The sequence below is a fragment of the Ciona robusta genome, chromosome 3 (genome assembly GCF_009617815.1).
Source record: "Ciona robusta chromosome 3, ASM961781v2".
Classification (NCBI taxonomy): domain Eukaryota; kingdom Metazoa; phylum Chordata; class Ascidiacea; order Phlebobranchia; family Cionidae; genus Ciona; species Ciona robusta.
In genome coordinates, this window is record NC_143237.1 from 2,798,057 (window position 1) to 2,814,875 (window position 16,819).

At 35.6% G+C, this 16,819-nt stretch overlaps 3 protein-coding genes and 28 non-coding genes across 31 annotated transcripts in view; 3 read left to right on the forward strand and 28 right to left on the reverse strand.

Moving 5' to 3' along the window:
- Positions 1 to 16,819, forward strand: part of LOC149737708 (lactadherin-like) — a 129,535-nt gene that overhangs the window by 21,700 nt on the left and 91,016 nt on the right. The window lies entirely within an intron of this gene.
- Positions 1 to 16,819, forward strand: part of LOC149737709 (glutathione S-transferase theta-1-like) — a 100,603-nt gene that overhangs the window by 21,700 nt on the left and 62,084 nt on the right. The window lies entirely within an intron of this gene.
- LOC149737762 (U5 spliceosomal RNA) lies at positions 102 to 216 on the reverse strand. The gene has a single exon (XR_016384726.1). It is a non-coding gene; the product is annotated as a U5 spliceosomal RNA (small nuclear RNA).
- LOC149737763 (U5 spliceosomal RNA) lies at positions 518 to 632 on the reverse strand. Its single transcript, XR_016384821.1, has one exon. It is a non-coding gene; the product is annotated as a U5 spliceosomal RNA (small nuclear RNA).
- LOC149737764 (U5 spliceosomal RNA) lies at positions 929 to 1,041 on the reverse strand. The gene has a single exon (XR_016384791.1). It is a non-coding gene; the product is annotated as a U5 spliceosomal RNA (small nuclear RNA).
- On the reverse strand, positions 1,338 to 1,452 carry LOC149737765 (U5 spliceosomal RNA). The gene has a single exon (XR_016384822.1). It is a non-coding gene; the product is annotated as a U5 spliceosomal RNA (small nuclear RNA).
- Positions 1,750 to 1,863, reverse strand: LOC149737766 (U5 spliceosomal RNA). The gene has a single exon (XR_016384765.1). It is a non-coding gene; the product is annotated as a U5 spliceosomal RNA (small nuclear RNA).
- On the reverse strand, positions 2,138 to 2,252 carry LOC149737767 (U5 spliceosomal RNA). Its single transcript, XR_016384727.1, has one exon. It is a non-coding gene; the product is annotated as a U5 spliceosomal RNA (small nuclear RNA).
- LOC149737768 (U5 spliceosomal RNA) lies at positions 2,490 to 2,604 on the reverse strand. Its single transcript, XR_016384823.1, has one exon. It is a non-coding gene; the product is annotated as a U5 spliceosomal RNA (small nuclear RNA).
- Positions 2,905 to 3,017, reverse strand: LOC149737769 (U5 spliceosomal RNA). The gene has a single exon (XR_016384780.1). It is a non-coding gene; the product is annotated as a U5 spliceosomal RNA (small nuclear RNA).
- On the reverse strand, positions 3,315 to 3,429 carry LOC149737770 (U5 spliceosomal RNA). The gene has a single exon (XR_016384824.1). It is a non-coding gene; the product is annotated as a U5 spliceosomal RNA (small nuclear RNA).
- On the reverse strand, positions 3,737 to 3,849 carry LOC149737771 (U5 spliceosomal RNA). The gene has a single exon (XR_016384789.1). It is a non-coding gene; the product is annotated as a U5 spliceosomal RNA (small nuclear RNA).
- On the reverse strand, positions 4,137 to 4,251 carry LOC149737772 (U5 spliceosomal RNA). The gene has a single exon (XR_016384728.1). It is a non-coding gene; the product is annotated as a U5 spliceosomal RNA (small nuclear RNA).
- Positions 4,541 to 4,655, reverse strand: LOC149737773 (U5 spliceosomal RNA). The gene has a single exon (XR_016384762.1). It is a non-coding gene; the product is annotated as a U5 spliceosomal RNA (small nuclear RNA).
- Positions 4,957 to 5,071, reverse strand: LOC149737774 (U5 spliceosomal RNA). Its single transcript, XR_016384767.1, has one exon. It is a non-coding gene; the product is annotated as a U5 spliceosomal RNA (small nuclear RNA).
- Positions 5,372 to 5,486, reverse strand: LOC149737775 (U5 spliceosomal RNA). The gene has a single exon (XR_016384825.1). It is a non-coding gene; the product is annotated as a U5 spliceosomal RNA (small nuclear RNA).
- Positions 5,791 to 5,905, reverse strand: LOC149737776 (U5 spliceosomal RNA). Its single transcript, XR_016384749.1, has one exon. It is a non-coding gene; the product is annotated as a U5 spliceosomal RNA (small nuclear RNA).
- Positions 6,194 to 6,308, reverse strand: LOC149737777 (U5 spliceosomal RNA). The gene has a single exon (XR_016384729.1). It is a non-coding gene; the product is annotated as a U5 spliceosomal RNA (small nuclear RNA).
- Positions 6,608 to 6,722, reverse strand: LOC149737778 (U5 spliceosomal RNA). The gene has a single exon (XR_016384827.1). It is a non-coding gene; the product is annotated as a U5 spliceosomal RNA (small nuclear RNA).
- Positions 7,023 to 7,137, reverse strand: LOC149737779 (U5 spliceosomal RNA). Its single transcript, XR_016384792.1, has one exon. It is a non-coding gene; the product is annotated as a U5 spliceosomal RNA (small nuclear RNA).
- On the reverse strand, positions 7,437 to 7,551 carry LOC149737780 (U5 spliceosomal RNA). The gene has a single exon (XR_016384786.1). It is a non-coding gene; the product is annotated as a U5 spliceosomal RNA (small nuclear RNA).
- On the reverse strand, positions 8,046 to 8,159 carry LOC149737781 (U5 spliceosomal RNA). Its single transcript, XR_016384783.1, has one exon. It is a non-coding gene; the product is annotated as a U5 spliceosomal RNA (small nuclear RNA).
- Positions 8,453 to 8,566, reverse strand: LOC149737782 (U5 spliceosomal RNA). Its single transcript, XR_016384777.1, has one exon. It is a non-coding gene; the product is annotated as a U5 spliceosomal RNA (small nuclear RNA).
- LOC149737783 (U5 spliceosomal RNA) lies at positions 8,868 to 8,982 on the reverse strand. The gene has a single exon (XR_016384781.1). It is a non-coding gene; the product is annotated as a U5 spliceosomal RNA (small nuclear RNA).
- On the reverse strand, positions 9,283 to 9,397 carry LOC149737784 (U5 spliceosomal RNA). The gene has a single exon (XR_016384731.1). It is a non-coding gene; the product is annotated as a U5 spliceosomal RNA (small nuclear RNA).
- Positions 9,698 to 9,812, reverse strand: LOC149737785 (U5 spliceosomal RNA). Its single transcript, XR_016384740.1, has one exon. It is a non-coding gene; the product is annotated as a U5 spliceosomal RNA (small nuclear RNA).
- LOC149737786 (U5 spliceosomal RNA) lies at positions 10,117 to 10,231 on the reverse strand. The gene has a single exon (XR_016384782.1). It is a non-coding gene; the product is annotated as a U5 spliceosomal RNA (small nuclear RNA).
- LOC149737787 (U5 spliceosomal RNA) lies at positions 10,532 to 10,646 on the reverse strand. Its single transcript, XR_016384779.1, has one exon. It is a non-coding gene; the product is annotated as a U5 spliceosomal RNA (small nuclear RNA).
- LOC149737788 (U5 spliceosomal RNA) lies at positions 10,947 to 11,061 on the reverse strand. Its single transcript, XR_016384754.1, has one exon. It is a non-coding gene; the product is annotated as a U5 spliceosomal RNA (small nuclear RNA).
- Positions 12,734 to 12,847, reverse strand: LOC149737789 (U5 spliceosomal RNA). The gene has a single exon (XR_016384778.1). It is a non-coding gene; the product is annotated as a U5 spliceosomal RNA (small nuclear RNA).
- Positions 14,308 to 16,541, forward strand: LOC149737790 (beta-1,3-galactosyltransferase 5-like). The gene is made up of 4 exons (XM_089873675.1): positions 14,308 to 14,405; positions 14,849 to 14,991; positions 15,534 to 15,798; positions 15,921 to 16,541. The coding sequence occupies exons 1-4, from the start codon at positions 14,308 to 14,310 to the stop codon at positions 16,366 to 16,368; spliced, it is 954 nt and encodes a 317-aa protein (XP_089729801.1). The 3' UTR covers positions 16,369 to 16,541.

Sequence of the window (16,819 nt, forward strand, 5' to 3'; positions counted from 1 at the left end):
TGTGATGATAGTTTGATATCGTCATGCGGTTCACAAAATTGGCTAAAAGAGGATTTAACAAACGTGCAACACCAAATGTATACAATTTGTTAACAGTAATAATCCTGACCAAAGTCAGGTGTGGAAAAATATTCAAAGACTCATTGAAATGCTCCCCTCCACGGAATTCTTTAGTAAAAGGCGAAAGAATCATGCGCTGAAGAGAAGCCAGAGTAACATTCAAACGTAATTCGGCATCTGGTATCTTTAGAAAAAAAACTAAAGTTCATGGTACAATCAAAGCGCACAATCAACGAATCCAATACGTATTCGTTAAAGGCATTGATAAAAACTAAATTACAAGAAATGTTTGAACAAGTGTGCTTTTCTTGAATGAGCTGGCATGTTACATTATATATTCTTTTAAAAGGTCGGTCATCAACGAGAAAAGTTTGATATCGTCACGCGGTTACAAGGTTGTTTGGAAGTTTTACCCATTGTGCGATACCAAATGTATACAATTAGTTAACAGTAAATAATCCTGACCAAAGTCAGGCGTGGAAAAATAGTCAAAGACTCATTGAAATGCTCCCCTCCACGGAATTCTTTAGTAAAAGGCGAAAGAATCATGCGCTGAAGAGAAGCCAGAGTAACAATCAAACGTAATTCGGCATCTGGTATCTTTAGAAAAAAACTAAAGTTTATGGTACAATCCAAACGCACAATCAACGTATCCAACACGTATTCGATGAAGGCATTGATCAAGACTAAATTACAAAAATGTTTGAACAAGAGAGCTATTCTTGACTGAGTAGGCATGTTACATTATATATTCATTCAAAATGTCGGTCATAAACGATGATAATTTGATACGTCACGCGGTTATAAGTTGGTTTTAAGTTTACCCATTGTGCGATACCAAATGTATACAATTTGTTAACAGTAAATAATCCTGACCAAAGTCAGGTGTGGAAAAATATTCAAGACTCATTGAAATGCTCCCCTCCACGAATTCTTTAGTAAAAGGCGAAAGAATCATGCGCTGAAGAGAAGCCAGAGTAACAATCAAACGTAATTCGGCATCTGGTATCTTTAAAAAAAACTAAAGTTCATGGTACATCAAAGCGCACAATCAACGAATCCAAACGTATTCGTTAAAGGCATTGATAAAACTAAATTACAAGAAATGTTTGAACAAGTGTGCTTTTCTTGAATGAGTTGGCATGTTACATTATATATTCTTTTAAAAGGTCGGTCATCAAACGAGAAAAGTTTGATATCGTCACGCGGTTACAAGGTTGTTTGGAAGTTTTACCCACGTGCGATACCAAATGTATACAATTAGTTAACAGTAAATAATCCTGACCAAAGTCAGGCGTGGAAAAATAGTCAAAGACTCATTGAAATGCTCCCCTCCACGGAATTCTTTAGTAAAAGGCGAAAGAATCATGCGCTGAAGAGAAGCCAGAGTAACAATCAAACGTAATTCGGCATCTGGTATCTTTAGAAAAAAACTAAAGTTTATGGTACAATCCAAGCATACAATCAACGAATCCAAAACGTATTCGTTTAACGCATTGATAAAGACTAAATTACAGAAATTTTGAACAAGAGAGATATTCTTGAATGAGTTGGCATGTTACATTACATATTCTTTTAAAAGGTCGGTCATAAACGATGATAGTTTGATATCGTCATGCGGTTCACAAATTGGCTAAAGAGGATTTAACAAACGTGCAACACCAAATGTATACAATTTGTTTACAGTAAATCCTGACCAAAGTCAGGTGTGGAAAAATATTCAAAGACTCATTGAAATGCTCCCCTCCACGGAATTCTTTAGTAAAAGGCGAAAGAATCATGCGTGAATAGAAGCCAGAGTAACATTCAAACGTAATTCGGCATCTGGTATCTTTAGAAAAAAACTAAAGTTCATGGTACAATCAAACGCACAATCAACGAATCCAATACGTATTCGTTAAAGGCATTGATAAACTAAATTACAAAAATGTTTGAACAAGAGAGCTTTCTTGAATGAGTGGCATGTTACATTATATATTCTAAAATGGTCATGATAGTTTGATATCGTCAGCGGTTACAAAATTGGAGGTTTTACAACGTGCGAACACCAAATGTATACAATTTGTTAACAGTAATAATCCTGACCAAAGTCAGGTGTGGAAAAATATTCAAAGACTCATTGAAATGCTCCCCTCCACGGAATTCTTTAGTAAAAGGCGAAAGAATCATGCGCTGAAGAGAAGCCAGAGTAACATTCAAACGTAATTCGGCATCTGGTATCTTTAGAAAAAAACTAAAGTTATGGTACAATCCAAAGCGCACAATCAACGAATCCAATACGTATTCGTTAAAGGCATTGATAAAACTAAATTACAGAAATGTTTGAACAAGAGAGCTTTTCTTGAATGATGGCGTCACGCGGTTACAAGGTTGTTTGAGTTTTACCCATTGTGCGATACCAAATGTATACAATTAGTTAACAGTAAATAATCCTGACCAAAGTCAGGCGTGGAAAAATAGTCAAAGACTCATTGAAATGCTCCCCTCCACGGAATTCTTTAGTAAAAGGCGAAAGAATCATGCGCTGAAGAGAAGCCAGAGTAACAATCAAACGTAATTCGGCATCTGGTATCTTTAGAAAAAAACTAAAGTTTATGGTACAATCCAAACGCACAATCAACGTATCCAACACGTATTCGATGAAGGCATTGATCAAGACTAAATTACAAAAAATGTTTGAACAAGAGAGCTATTCTTGACTGAGTAGGCATGTTACATTATATATTCATTCAAAATGTCGGTCATAAACGATGATAATTTGATACCGTCACGCGGTTATGAAGTTGGTTTTAAGTTCTACCCATTGTGCGATACCAAATGTATACAATTTGTTAACAGTAAATAATCCTGACCAAAGTCAGGTGTGGAAAAATATTCAAAGACTCATTGAAATGCTCCTCCACGGAATTCTTTAGTAAAAGGCGAAAGAATCATGCGCTGAAGAGAAGCCAGAGTAACAATCAAACGTAATTCGGCATCTGGTATCTTTAAAAAAAAACTAAAGTTCATGGTACGATCAAAGCGCACAATCAACGAATCCAATACGTATTCGTTAAAGGCATTGATAAAAACTAAATTACAAGAAATGTTTGAACAAGTGTGCTTTTCTTGAATGAGCTGGCATGTTACATTATATATTCTTTTAAAAGGTCGGTCATCAACGAGAAAAGTTTGATATCGTCACGCGGTTACAAGGTTGTTTGGAAGTTTTACCCACTGTGCGATACCAAATGTATACAATTAGTTAACAGTAAATCCTGACCAAAGTCAGGCGTGGAAAAATAGTCAAAGACTCATTGAAATGCTCCCCTCCACGGAATTCTTTAGTAAAAGGCGAAAGAATCATGCGCTGAAGAGAAGCCAGAGTAACAATCAAACGTAATTCGGCATCTGGTATCTTTAGAAAAAAACTAAAGTTTATGGTACAATCCAAGCATACAATCAACGAATCCAAAACGTATTCGTTTAACGCATTGATAAAGACTAAATTACAGAAAATATTTTGAACAAGAGAGATATTCTTGAATGAGTTGGCATGTTACATTACATATTCTTTTAAAAGGTCGGTCATAAACGATGATAGTTTGATATCGTCATGATGCGGTTCACAAAATTGGCTAAAAGAGGATTTAACAAACGTGCAACACCAAGTGTATACAATTTGTTTACAGCAATGATCCTGACCAAAGTCAGGTGTGGAAAAATATTCAAAGACTCATTGAAATGCCCGTCCACGGAATTCTTTAGTAAAAGGCGAAAGAATCATGCGCTGAATAGAAGCCAGAGTAACATTCAAACGTAATTCGGCATCTGGTATCTTTAGAAAAAAAACTAAAGTTTATGGTACAATCAAACGCACAATCAACGTATCCAACACGTATTCGATGAAGGCATTGATCAAGACTAAATTACAAAAATGTTTGAAGAGAGCTATTCTTGATGAGTAGGCATGTTACATTATATATTCATTCAAAATGTGATGATAGTTTGATATCGTCATGCCGTTCACAAAATTGGCTAAAAGAGGTTTTAACAAACGTGCAACACCAAATGTATACAATTTGTTTACAGTAATAATCCTGACCAAAGTCAGGTGTGGAAAAATATTCAAAGACTCATTGAAATGCTCCCCTCCACGGAATTCTTTAGTAAAAGGCGAAAGAATCATGCGCTGAAGAGAAGCCAGAGTAACATTCAAACGTAATTCGGCATCTGGTATCTTTAAAAAAAAACTAAAGTTCATGGTACAATCAAAGCGCACAATCAACGAATAATACGTATTCGTTAAAGGCATTGATAAAGACTAAATTACAAGAAATGTTTTAACAAAATTTCTTGAATGAGATGGTATGTTATTATATACTTTTAAAAGGTCGGTCATCAACGAGGAAAGTTTGATATCGTCACGCGGTTATAAGGTTGTTTGGAAGTTTTACCCATTGTGCGATACCAAATGTATACAATTAGTTAACAGTAAATAAACCTGACCAAATTCAGGCGTGGAAAAATAGTCAAAGACTCATTGAAATGTTCCCCTCCACGGAAATCTTTAGTAAAAGGCGAAAGAATCATGCGCTGAAGAGAAGCCAGAGTAACATTCAAACGTAATTCGGCATCTGGTATCTTTAGAAAAAAACTAAAGTTTATGGTACAATCCAAACGCACAATCAACGTATCCAACACGTATTCGATGAAGGCATTGATCAAGACTAAATTACAAAAAATGTTTGAACAAGAGAGCTATTCTTGACTGAGTAGGCATGTTACATTATATATTCATTCAAAATGTCGGTCATAAACGATGATAATTTGATACCGTCACGCGGTTATGAAGTTGGTTTTTAAGTTCTACCCATTGTGCGATACCAAATGTATACAATTTGTTAACAGTAAATAATCCTGACCAAAGTCAGGTGTGGAAAAATATTCAGAGACTCATTGAAATGCTCCCCTCCACTGAATTCTTTAGTAAAAGGCGAAAGAATCATGCGCTGAAGAGAAGCCAGAGTAACAATCAAACGTAATTCGGCATCTGGTATCTTTAAAAAAAAACTAAAGTTCATGGTACGATCAAAGCGCACAATCAACGAATCCAATACGTATTCGTTAAAGGCATTGATAAAAACTAAATTACAAGAAATGTTTGAACAAGTGTGCTTTTCTTGAATGAGTTGGCATGTTACATTATATATTCTTTTAAAAGGTCGGTCATCAACGAGAAAAGTTTGATATCGTCACGCGGTTACAAGGTTGTTTGGAAGTTTTACCCACTGTGCGATACCAAATGTATACAATTAGTTAACAGTAAATAATCCTGACCAAAGTCAGGCGTGGAAAAATAGTCAAAGACTCATTGAAATGCTCCCCTCCACGGAATTCTTTAGTAAAAGGCGAAAGAATCATGCGCTGAAGAGAAGCCAGAGTAACAATCAAACGTAATTCGGCATATGGTATCTTTAGAAAAAAACTAAAGTTTATGGTACAATCCAAGCATACAATCAACGAATCCAAAACGTATTCGTTTAACGCATTGATAAAGACTAAATTACAGAAATATTTTGAACAAGAGAGATATTCTTGAATGAGTTGGCATGTTACATTACATATTCTTTTAAAAGGTCGGTCATAAACGATGATAGTTTGATATCGTCATGCGGTTCACAAAATTGGCTAAAAGAGGATTTAACAAACGTGCAACACCAAAGTGTATACAATTTGTTTACAGCAATGATCCTGACCAAAGTCAGGTGTGGAAAAATATTCAAAGACTCATTGAAATGCTCCCGTCCACGGAATTCTTTAGTAAAAGGCGAAAGAATCATGCGGTGAATAGAAGCCAGAGTAACATTCAAACGTAATTCGGCATCTGGTATCTTTAGAAAAAAACTAAAGTTTATGGTACAATCCAAACGCACAATCAACGTATCCAACACGTATTCGATGAAGGCATTGATCAAGACTAAATTACAAAAATGTTTGAACAAGAGAGCTATTCTTGACTGAGTAGGCATGTTACATTATATATTCATTCAAAATGTGATGATGTTTGATATCGTCATGCGGTTCACAAAATTGGCTAAAAAGATTTAACAAACGTGCGACACCAAATGTATACAATTTGTTAACAGTAATAATCCTGACCAAAGTCAGGTGTGGAAAAATATTCAAAGACTCATTGAAATGCTCCCCTCCACGGAATTCTTTAGTAAAAGGCGAAAGAATCATGCGCTGAAGAGAAGCCAGAGTAACATTCAAACGTAATTCGGATCTGGTATCTTTAGAAAAAAACTAAAGTTCATGGTACAATCAAAGCGCACAATCAACGAATCCAATACGTATTCGTTAAAGGCATTGATAAAAACTAAATTACAAGAAATGTTTGAACAAGTGTGCTTTTCTTGAATGAGCTGGCATGTTACATTATATATTCTTTTAAAAGGTCGGTCATCAACGAGAAAAGTTTGATATCGTCACGCGGTTACAAGGTTGTTTGGAAGTTTTACCCATTGTGCGATACCAAATGTATACAATTAGTTAACAGTAAATAATCCTGACCAAAGTCAGGCGTGGAAAAATAGTCAAAGACTCATTGAAATGCTCCCCTCCACGGAATTCTTTAGTAAAAGGCGAAAGAATCATGCGCTGAAGAGAAGCCAGAGTAACAATCAAACGTTAATTCGGCATCTGGTATCTTTAGAAAAAAACTAAAGTTTATGGTACAATCCAAACGCACAATCAACGTATCCAACACGTATTCGATGAAGGCATTGATCAAGACTAAATTACAAAAAATGTTTGAACAAGAGAGCTATTCTTGACTGAGTAGGCATGTTACATTATATATTCATTCAAAATGTCGGTCATAAACGATGATAATTTGATACCGTCACGCGGTTATGAAGTTGGTTTAAGTTCTACCCATTGTGCGATACCAAATGTATACAATTTGTTAACAGTAAATAATCCTGACCAAAGTCAGGTGTGGAAAAATATTCAAAGAATCATTGAAATGCTCTCCTCCACTGAATTCTTTAGTAAAAGGCGAAAGAATCATGCGCTGAAGAGAAGCCAGAGTAACAATCAAACGTAATTCGGCATCTGGTATCTTTAAAAAAAAACTAAAGTTCATGGTACGATCAAAGCGCACAATCAACGAATCCAATACGTATTCGTTAAGGCATTGATAAAAACTAAATTACAAGAAATGTTTGAACAAGTGTGCTTTTCTTGAATGAGCTGGCATGTTACATTATATATTCTTTTAAAAGGTCGGTCATCAACGAGAAAAGTTTGATATCGTCACGCGGTTACAAGGTTGTTTGGAAGTTTTACCCACTGTGCGATACCAAATGTATACAATTAGTTAACAGTAAATAAACCTGACCAAAGTCAGGCGTGGAAAAATAGTCAAAGACTCATTGAAATGCTCCCCTCCACGGAATTCTTTAGTAAAAGGCGAAAGAATCATGCGCTGAAGAGAAGCCAGAGTAACAATCAAACGTAATTCGGCATGGTATCTTTAGAAAAAAACTAAAGTTTATGGTACAATCCAAGCATACAATCAACGAATCCAAAACGTATTCGTTTAACGCATTGATAAAGACTAAATTACAGAAAATATTTTGAACAAGAGAGATATTCTTGAATGAGTTGGCATGTTAATTACATATTCTTTTAAAAGGTCGGTCATAAACGATGATAGTTTGATATCGTCATGATGCGGTTCACCAAATTGGCTAAAAGAGGATTTAACAAACGTCCAAAACGTATTCGTTTAACGCATTGATAAAGACTAAATTACAGAAAATATTTTGAACAAGAGAGATATTCTTGAATGAGTTGGCATGTTACATTACATATTCTTTTAAAAGGTCGGTCATAAACGATGATAGTTTGATATCGTCATGATGCGGTTCACCAAATTGGCTAAAAGAGGATTTAACAAACGTGCAACACCAAGTGTATACAATTTGTTTACAGCAATGATCCTGACCAAAGTCAGGTGTGGAAAAATATTCAAAGACTCATTGAAATGCTCCGTCCACGGAATTCTTTAGTAAAAGGCGAAAGAATCATGCGCTGAATAGAAGCCAGAGTAACATTCAAACGTAATTCGGCATCTGGTATCTTTAGAAAAAAACTAAAGTTTATGGTACAATCCAAACGCACAATCAACGTATCCAACACGTATTCGATGAAGGCATTGATCAAGACTAAATTACAAAAAAATGTTTGAACAAGAGAGCTATTCTTGACTGAGTAGGCATGTTACATTATATATTCATTCAAAATGTGATGATAGTTTGATATCGTCATGCGGTTCACAAAATTGGCTAAAAGAGGTTTTAACAAACGTGCAACACCAAATGTATACAATTTGTTTACAGTAATAATCCTGACCAAAGTCAGGTGTGGAAAAATATTCAAAGACTCATTGAAATGCTCCCTCCACGGAATTCTTTAGTAAAAGGCGAAAGAATCATGCGCTGAAGAGAAGCCAGAGTAACATTCAAACGTAATTCGGCATCTGGTATCTTTAGAAAAAAAAATAAAGTTCATGGTACAATCAAAGCGCACAATCAACGAATCTAATACGTATTCGTTAAAGGCATTGATAAAGACTAAATTACAAGAAATGTTTTAACAAGAGTGCTTTTCTTGAATGAGATGGTATGTTACATTATATATTCTTTTAAAAGGTCGGTCATCAACGAGGAAAGTTTGATATCGTCACGCGGTTATAAGGTTGTTTGGAAGTTTTACCCATTGTGCGATACCAAATGTATACAATTAGTTAACAGTAAATAAACCTGACCAAATTCAGGCGTGGAAAAATAGTCAAAGACTCATTGAAATGTTCCCCTCCACGAAAATCTTTAGTAAAAGGCGAAAGAATCATGCGCTGAAGAGAAGCCAGAGTAACATTCAAACGTAATTCGGCATCTGGTATCTTTAGAAAAAAACTAAAGTTTATGGTACAATCCAAACGCACAATCAACGTATCCAACACGTATTCGATGAAGGCATTGATCAAGACTAAATTACAAAAAATGTTTGAACAAGAGAGCTATTCTTGACTGAGTAGGCATGTTACATTATATATTCATTCAAAATGTCGGTCATAAACGATGATAATTTGATACCGTCACGCGGTTATGAAGTTGGTTTTAAGTTCTACCCATTGTGCGATACCAAATGTATACAATTTGTTAACAGTAAATAATCCTGACCAAAGTCAGGTGTGGAAAAATATTCAAAGACTCATTGAAATGCTCCCCTCCACGGAATTCTTTAGTAAAAGGCGAAAGAATCATGCGCTGAAGAGAAGCCAGAGTAACAATCAAACGTAATTCGGCATCTGGTATCTTTAAAAAAAAACTAAAGTTCATGGTACGATCAAAGCGCACAATCAACGAATCCAATACGTATTCGTTAAAGGCATTGATAAAAACTAAATTACAAGAAATGTTTGAACAAGTGTGCTTTTCTTGAATGAGCTGGCATGTTACATTATATATTCTTTTAAAAGGTCGGTCATCAACGAGAAAAGTTTGATATCGTCACGCGGTTACAAGGTTGTTTGGAAGTTTTACCCACTGTGCGATACCAAATGTATACAATTAGTTAACAGTAAATAATCCTGACCAAAGTCAGGCGTGGAAAAATAGTCAAAGACTCATTGAAATGCTCCCCTCCACGGAATTCTTTAGTAAAAGGCGAAAGAATCATGCGCTAAAGAGAAGCCAGAGTAACAATCAAACGTAATTCGGCATCTGGTATCTTTAGAAAAAAACTAAAGTTTATGGTACAATCCAAGCATACAATCAACGAATCCAAAACGTATTCGTTTACCGCATTGATAAAGACTAAATTACAGAATTTTTTTTGAACAAGAGAGATATTCTTGAATGAGTTTGCATGTTACATTACATATTCTTTTAAAAGGTCGGTCATAAACGATAATAGTTTGATATTGTCATGCGGTTCACAAAATTGGCTAAAAGAGGATTTAACAAACGTGCAACACCAAATGTATACAATTTGTTTACAGTAATAATCCTGACCAAATTCAGGTGTGGAAAAATATTCAAAGACTCATTGAAATGCTCCCCTCTACGGAATTCTTTAGTAAAAGGCGAAAGAAACATGCGCTGAAGAGAAGCCAGAGTAACATTCAAACGTAATTCGGCATCTGGTATCTTTAGAAAAAAACTAAAGTTTATGGTACAATCCAAACGCACAATCAACGTATCCAACACGTATTCGATGAAGGCATTGATCAAGACTAAATTACAAAAAATGTTTGAGCAAGAGAGCTATTCTTGACTGAGTAGGCATGTTACATTATATATTCATTCAAAATGTCGGTCATAAACGATGATAATATGATACCGTCACGCGGTTATGAAGTTGGTTGTAAGTTTTACCCATTGTGCGATACCAAATGTATACAATTAGTTAACAGTAAATAATCCTGACCAAATTCAGGCGTGGAAAAATAGTCAAAGACTCATTGAAATGCTCCCCTCCACGGAATTTTTTAGTAAAAGGCGAAAGAATCATGCGCTAAAGAGAAGCCAGAGTGACATTTAAACGTAATTCGGCATCTGGTATCTTTAGAAAAAAACTAAAGTTTATGGTACAATCCAAGTGCACAATAAACGAATCCAATACGTATTCGTTGAAGGCGTTGATAAAGACTAAATTACAAGAAATGTTTGAACAAGAGAGCTTTTCTTGAATGAGTTGGCATGTTACATTATATATTCTTTTGAAAGGTCGGTCATCAACGAGGATAGTTTGATATCGTCACACGGTTATGTAGTTGGTTGGAAGTTTTACCCATTGTGCGATACCAAATGTATACAATTAGTTAACAGTAAATTATCCTGACCAAAGTCAGAGGTGGAAAAATAGTCAAAGACTCATTGAAATGCTCCCCTCCACGGAATTCTTTAGTAAAAGGCGAAAGAATCATAAGCTGAAGAGAAGCCAGAGTAACAGCCAAACGTAATTCGGCATCTGGTATCTTTAGAAAAAACCTAAAGTTTATGGTACAATCCATGCGCACAATCATGGCCTACTCAATACACGGCCTAGGAATACACCGAAACTGCTCAGAAAATAAGAGGCCTATTGACGCGAATAATGCCCATTATAATACATTGTTACGTCATGGTTTTATGAATGGATTTTGCTGTCTGGCTGTAGTTTTTGCATCAAATAACAGTTTATTTACCATTCCCGGTTAAATTACCTTATTTTTCGGGTTATTTTATCAACATCTTATATTTTTCATAAATGTTTAAGCATGACTGAACAGATAGGAGTTACTTTTAACCACGTGCGGCATACAAGTAAGTTTTACCGACAGTTTAGTTTGGCTCAGTCGCTGAGTGAAAATAGTATTTCGCTTAAAACAGAAGTTTTTTAAGAAAGCCTATATATATCTAGCAAAAGAACACCGCAGTAACAACAAGTAAGTTAATTGATATGTTCGTTGTGGACTTTTAAAACCGGTCCTTAAAAACAATATAGGATATTGGATAAACACAAGCATTAGCCTTTTGTCTAAAGGTGCTTATGCCGTGATCTGTCCAGCTGCTCATAACCCATTTTGTACTCGAGGTTTTTTTGTTAAAGCAGGACAGAGGCTCTGCCTCGAGGTCCAAAAATGGGTCATACAGCACATCATAAATTGAGACTGTATACAAACAAACTCACGATAGCCTCCCTTCGTACTTAAGTGTTGTGTCTAACTTTAGACCTTTGTCGCTGTTTAAATTTCACTAGTGTTCCTTCCTGACACAATTATTTACACATGTCTGTTTGTTGTTAAAGAATATATTGATGATGTTACTGATTGAAGATCTTCTTGCCACTTCTTCATGATCTAAACATGCAAAGATGGTAGTGGTACCCTTATCCAAATATTTTTATCCAACTACGGAACACCTATTGACCATGCTTAAATAGCTTGCTTAATAATTCTGGTGGCTTAGAATTTAATCTAAATAAAATTATAAAGGTGTGCTGCATTATAAAACTTGCCAAATGCCTGTCTACTAAATTAAATATAATCAAAACGTAGGTTTTCTGTGTTGGTAAACTGAATCTGATTGCTCGTCCCTCTTTATGCTTAATAAACTGATATTTATATACTAATAAACCTTTTGCGCTGCTTTATATGTCTGGTATGATTTTAACTAAACAAGAAAGTATCCCTGCGACACGTTCTGTGATAAACTGTAAGTTAAAACAACCTAGAACTGGTATTGAACCTACCAACAACTGCAAACTGCATTCAAAATGAAGGAAATCCATTTATAAAACCGTGACGTAACAATGTATTATAATGGGCATTATTCGCGTCAATAGGCCTCTTATTTTCTGAGCAGTTTCGGTGTATTCCTAGGCCGTGTATTGAGTAGGCCATGGCACAATCAACGAATCCAAAACGTATTCGTTTAACGCATTGATAAAGACTAAATTACAGAAAATATTTTAAACAAGAGAGCTGTTCTTGACTGAGTAGGCATGTTACATTATATATTCATTAAAAATGTCGGTCATAAACGATGATAATATGATACCGTCACGCGGTTATAAAGTTGGTTGTAAGTTCTACCCATTGTGCGATACCAAATGTATACAATTAGTTAACAGTAAATAGTCCTGACCAAAGTCAGGTGTGGAAAAACAGTCAAAGACTCATTGAAATGCTCCCCTCCACGGAGTTCTTTAGTAAAAGGCGAAAGAATCATGCGTTGAAGAGAAGCCAGAGTAACAATCAAACGTACTTCGGCATCTGGTATCTTTAGAAAAAAACCTAAAGTTTATGGTACAATCCATGCGCACAATCAACGAATCCAAAACGTATTCGTTTAACGCATTGATAAAGACTAAATTACAGAAAATATTTTGAACAAGAGAGATATTCTTGAATGGGTTGGCATGTTACATTACATATTGTTTTAAAAGGTCGGTCATAAACGTAGTTTGATATCGTCATGCGGTTCACGAAATTGGTTGGAAGTTTTACCAATTGTTCAACACCATCATGCACTGAAGAGAAGCCAAAGTAAAAAGAGCTTATGCATGATGAGCAGAAAATGTCAGCCCTATCCCTTTTCCACCCCGAAGTTACGGAAAGTGGAATTTTGTCCGTTTTGTCCGGATTTTGCTGCCGCATGCTGAACTCGGTAATGGGTTTGCATACGACTTTGCAGGCGAGTTCGCATGCCGGATACTGTGTACAGCCACCTTAAGTCGCGCGCCACGAATTCCTACTGATATTTTTATAATGAATGACTGTAACTTGATTGCTTTGTATACGCATGGATGGAAAATGACAGTGGTTATACCGCGGATGTTCTGTTTCACACACCAGCTTACTTTTAATACCATTATATTATTCTGTAAATATTCTTTGTTTACTACCAAACAGAAACATGGTCAATCTTATCTCAACGTACTTTACTTTTTAATTTTAAGGCCGGAAACGGTGCTTGCATATGTTAAAATAGATTTCACAACAAAGTGCGGTCAAATTTGTATTAATATTATTTAATGATTGAGAATCATCAATAGGTTAAATCATCGTAGCGCAAAGCAGAAATTGTGTGACAGAATTAAACCATTGTTAGTTTATAGTATAGACTAATAACAGTAAAAATGGGCACTATGCAAGTTATTTAAGGTTACAATTTCAATGTAAAGTAGAGTGGGGAGAGGTAAGACACCAGTTCATACCGTTTTCTCGTGTCATTTAGTAGTAAATGAAGAGAATTATAAACCGTATCTTCACGAATCCAATAAACCGTTGGTAGTAATTTAAAACACAATCATGATATTTGGATATTGTGTGCTAAAAGTGTCCCATCTTCTCCCACCCTACTATATCTTTTACCGCGTGCACTCAACGTTTATATAAATGCCGGTGCCTGTTTCGTATTAGAATCATGTGAATACTAATAAAGTGTAGAACAAGTCAGTGATGTATAAGCGCCGGATTTGCTGTTCTAGAACATCTATTGTTGCGAGTATCAGTTACTTATACTGTATGAAATCGCTGTGCGCTAAGGTATTATGCCACATAACTGTTAATTACAGATTTTATTTCGTTTCGAACAAAATAGACGTTGATTGTTCATACTTAGTCGATTATTGTTAGTACAGTTCTGCTAATTGCCTCACAAATTAAGCAGAACACCAATGTTTGAGGTGACGCTAGGTTTGTATGCTACAATGGTCGGGCCTAGAAACACCAATGCAATATTGCTCATCGTTATTTGTTTAGTTGTGGTCCACATAATTTACTTGCAGAAATACATTGGTAAAAATAAGTGAGTATATAGTTGTGCTACATTATCAATAATTATACATATCGCGTGATTAATATAAACCGTTGTTATTGGGTTGGGCTTTATACATATTTAAGTTGTTTTACTAAGCAGAAGAACCGAATGGGTTTTTTTTTATTTTTTTTTATAGCAGTATAGCAAAGTTTCAAATCTGCGGTAGAATCTATGTGGTCTTACGGGTATCATATTCCCAATAAGTGTAAATTTAATATAATAGGGTGGAAAAGATGGGACACCTTTAGTATATAAAATCAAATTACCCTGGTCGTGTTTTAAACAATTAACAACGGTCTATAAGAAAGTCATGGGGATACGGTTTTATAATTCCTTAAATGTTCTTCGTTTATTAGAATGCAAAGGTGTCCCATCGTCCCCTATCCTACCATATAACGAAATAAGTTATATGTTGCTAAATGTTCTTATAGGTCGATAAATAAAACGACACCATTCGTTTCTCATCAAACTACCACACCACCAGTTAACGAGCAACAGAACAAACCAGGTTATAACTTTATTGTGCAGCCGAATCCAACAAGAAAATGTGAAAAGAAATGTCCAGACTATCAAAGTAAGAAAACTATCTCTAAATCATAGTTGTTACTTTTATTTATAAACAGAAGGGGTGGTAGTTCTGTAAAATCACAACTGCACAGCAGACACAACACACTTTATGGGAAAGATAACCCAACCAGTGTAACGTATTATGTCCTTGTCATATTGAGTAGGGGTTATACCTACCAACTTCTTAAAAACGTCACAAACCTTGTTTTTTTAAAAAAAACTTTGGTTCACAGCTTGCGAAACAAAAATGATATTTTCATTGCAGAATAGTGTGATTAATAAGCACTGCATTGTAGTTGTAGCGAGTGATAATTACAAAACATCCATACAGAAGACAAGAAGCGAGCCGTTACGTTATGTGGGCCCGAAATGATTCGCGAAACTAGTACACTCGTGCGCTGATTTAAACCTTATAAACATACAAGCATTTGGCTTGTGTGCGAGCTCAGCTAGGCCAGAAGTCCTTGTCATAAGTAAACATAAACAGCAACTGGATTACGAAACGAATACGTTTTATTTTGTATAACAACATACTTTTACTTTTACCAGACAAAAATCACTGTCGGGTTTTCATTTTCGTAAAATCTTCTTATTCGGGGGTCCACAAAAGAAACATGATCCGAAATACGTGGGCATCTGTAAGCTACATTGAAGGTTGTGCTTTCATGACTACGTTTGTTATGGGCAACCCTTTAAATGACACGAAGGCGGCAGTAAAGCAAGAAATGTTGGTTCACTCGGATATTTTGCAATATGATGGACCTGACGATTACAGGTGTGTCATCAGCACAGCAATTCTGTTTCTTATGCGTTGACCTAACTGTACTCGTGAATGAATACTTCTGTATAGCATCTTCAGTTTGTTTAGGTTTGCGGCGAGTACAGTCGCGTATTTTGTTATTTTTACTAAGTCAACACACTATTTTCCTAAAAAAGTACAAACACTTTACAATGGTTTAACTTGGCAGGAATATTACGACTAAAACCCTTACTTGGCAGGAATATTACGACTATAATTAAAGGATTTCTGCCACACAGGTCACCCAACAGCAAATGGTTTATTTCGATCGATAAGTACAAATGGCCTTCCTACCCAAACTTTTGCTTGGGCGGGATGTACACTACCAGTATTAGTGTGGTCTCGCAGCTGCTGGAAACAGCACAATCCACCAGACCTCTGCACTTAGACGATGTGTGGATAACTGGCATACTTCGTTTAAAACTAGGGTTGCCCGACACGATGTTAATTGCTCCTAACCAAAGTTTATCCGTGCACTTGGGAGGGTTTTCTGGAATGAATGCAGAGCGATCGTTAGAAGTAGTTCGTCGCCAATGGGCACCGATTTTTAATTCACTTCCGAAAGAGACTTGCTTTTGCAATTGATAGTTACAAAGTTGTGCACAGACTATATTGGGTATGTGGTGGTCATATATTTTTTCGGCAAACTGTTGTTCTTTTTCTTTTTCTTTTCGTCGTTATAGCTCAATATACTTAATCATATTTGAAACATTTTTTCAGCTAAACACTTGCAATAAATATACTAAAACACACGGGGAGTTGCGTCGCGATCTGTACACTATTTGTGCTATTTTAGTAATTTAAAAACAGGCGGTTAAAATGGAACCGTTTAACCGTGCCTATTCATTAGAGCTTAGCTCTCCTGTTTCTAGGTAATTATCATTTGTTTAATTTAACATTATCAATTCACAATTGTGCATCTTATTTTTCCAATGTAATTTAGTCTCATTCTCTTATGAGGCCTAATTGTTTTAAACAGTTTGGATATACTTACAGGAACTGTTAATTACGTGCGTAAACTTATATTTTATAATTT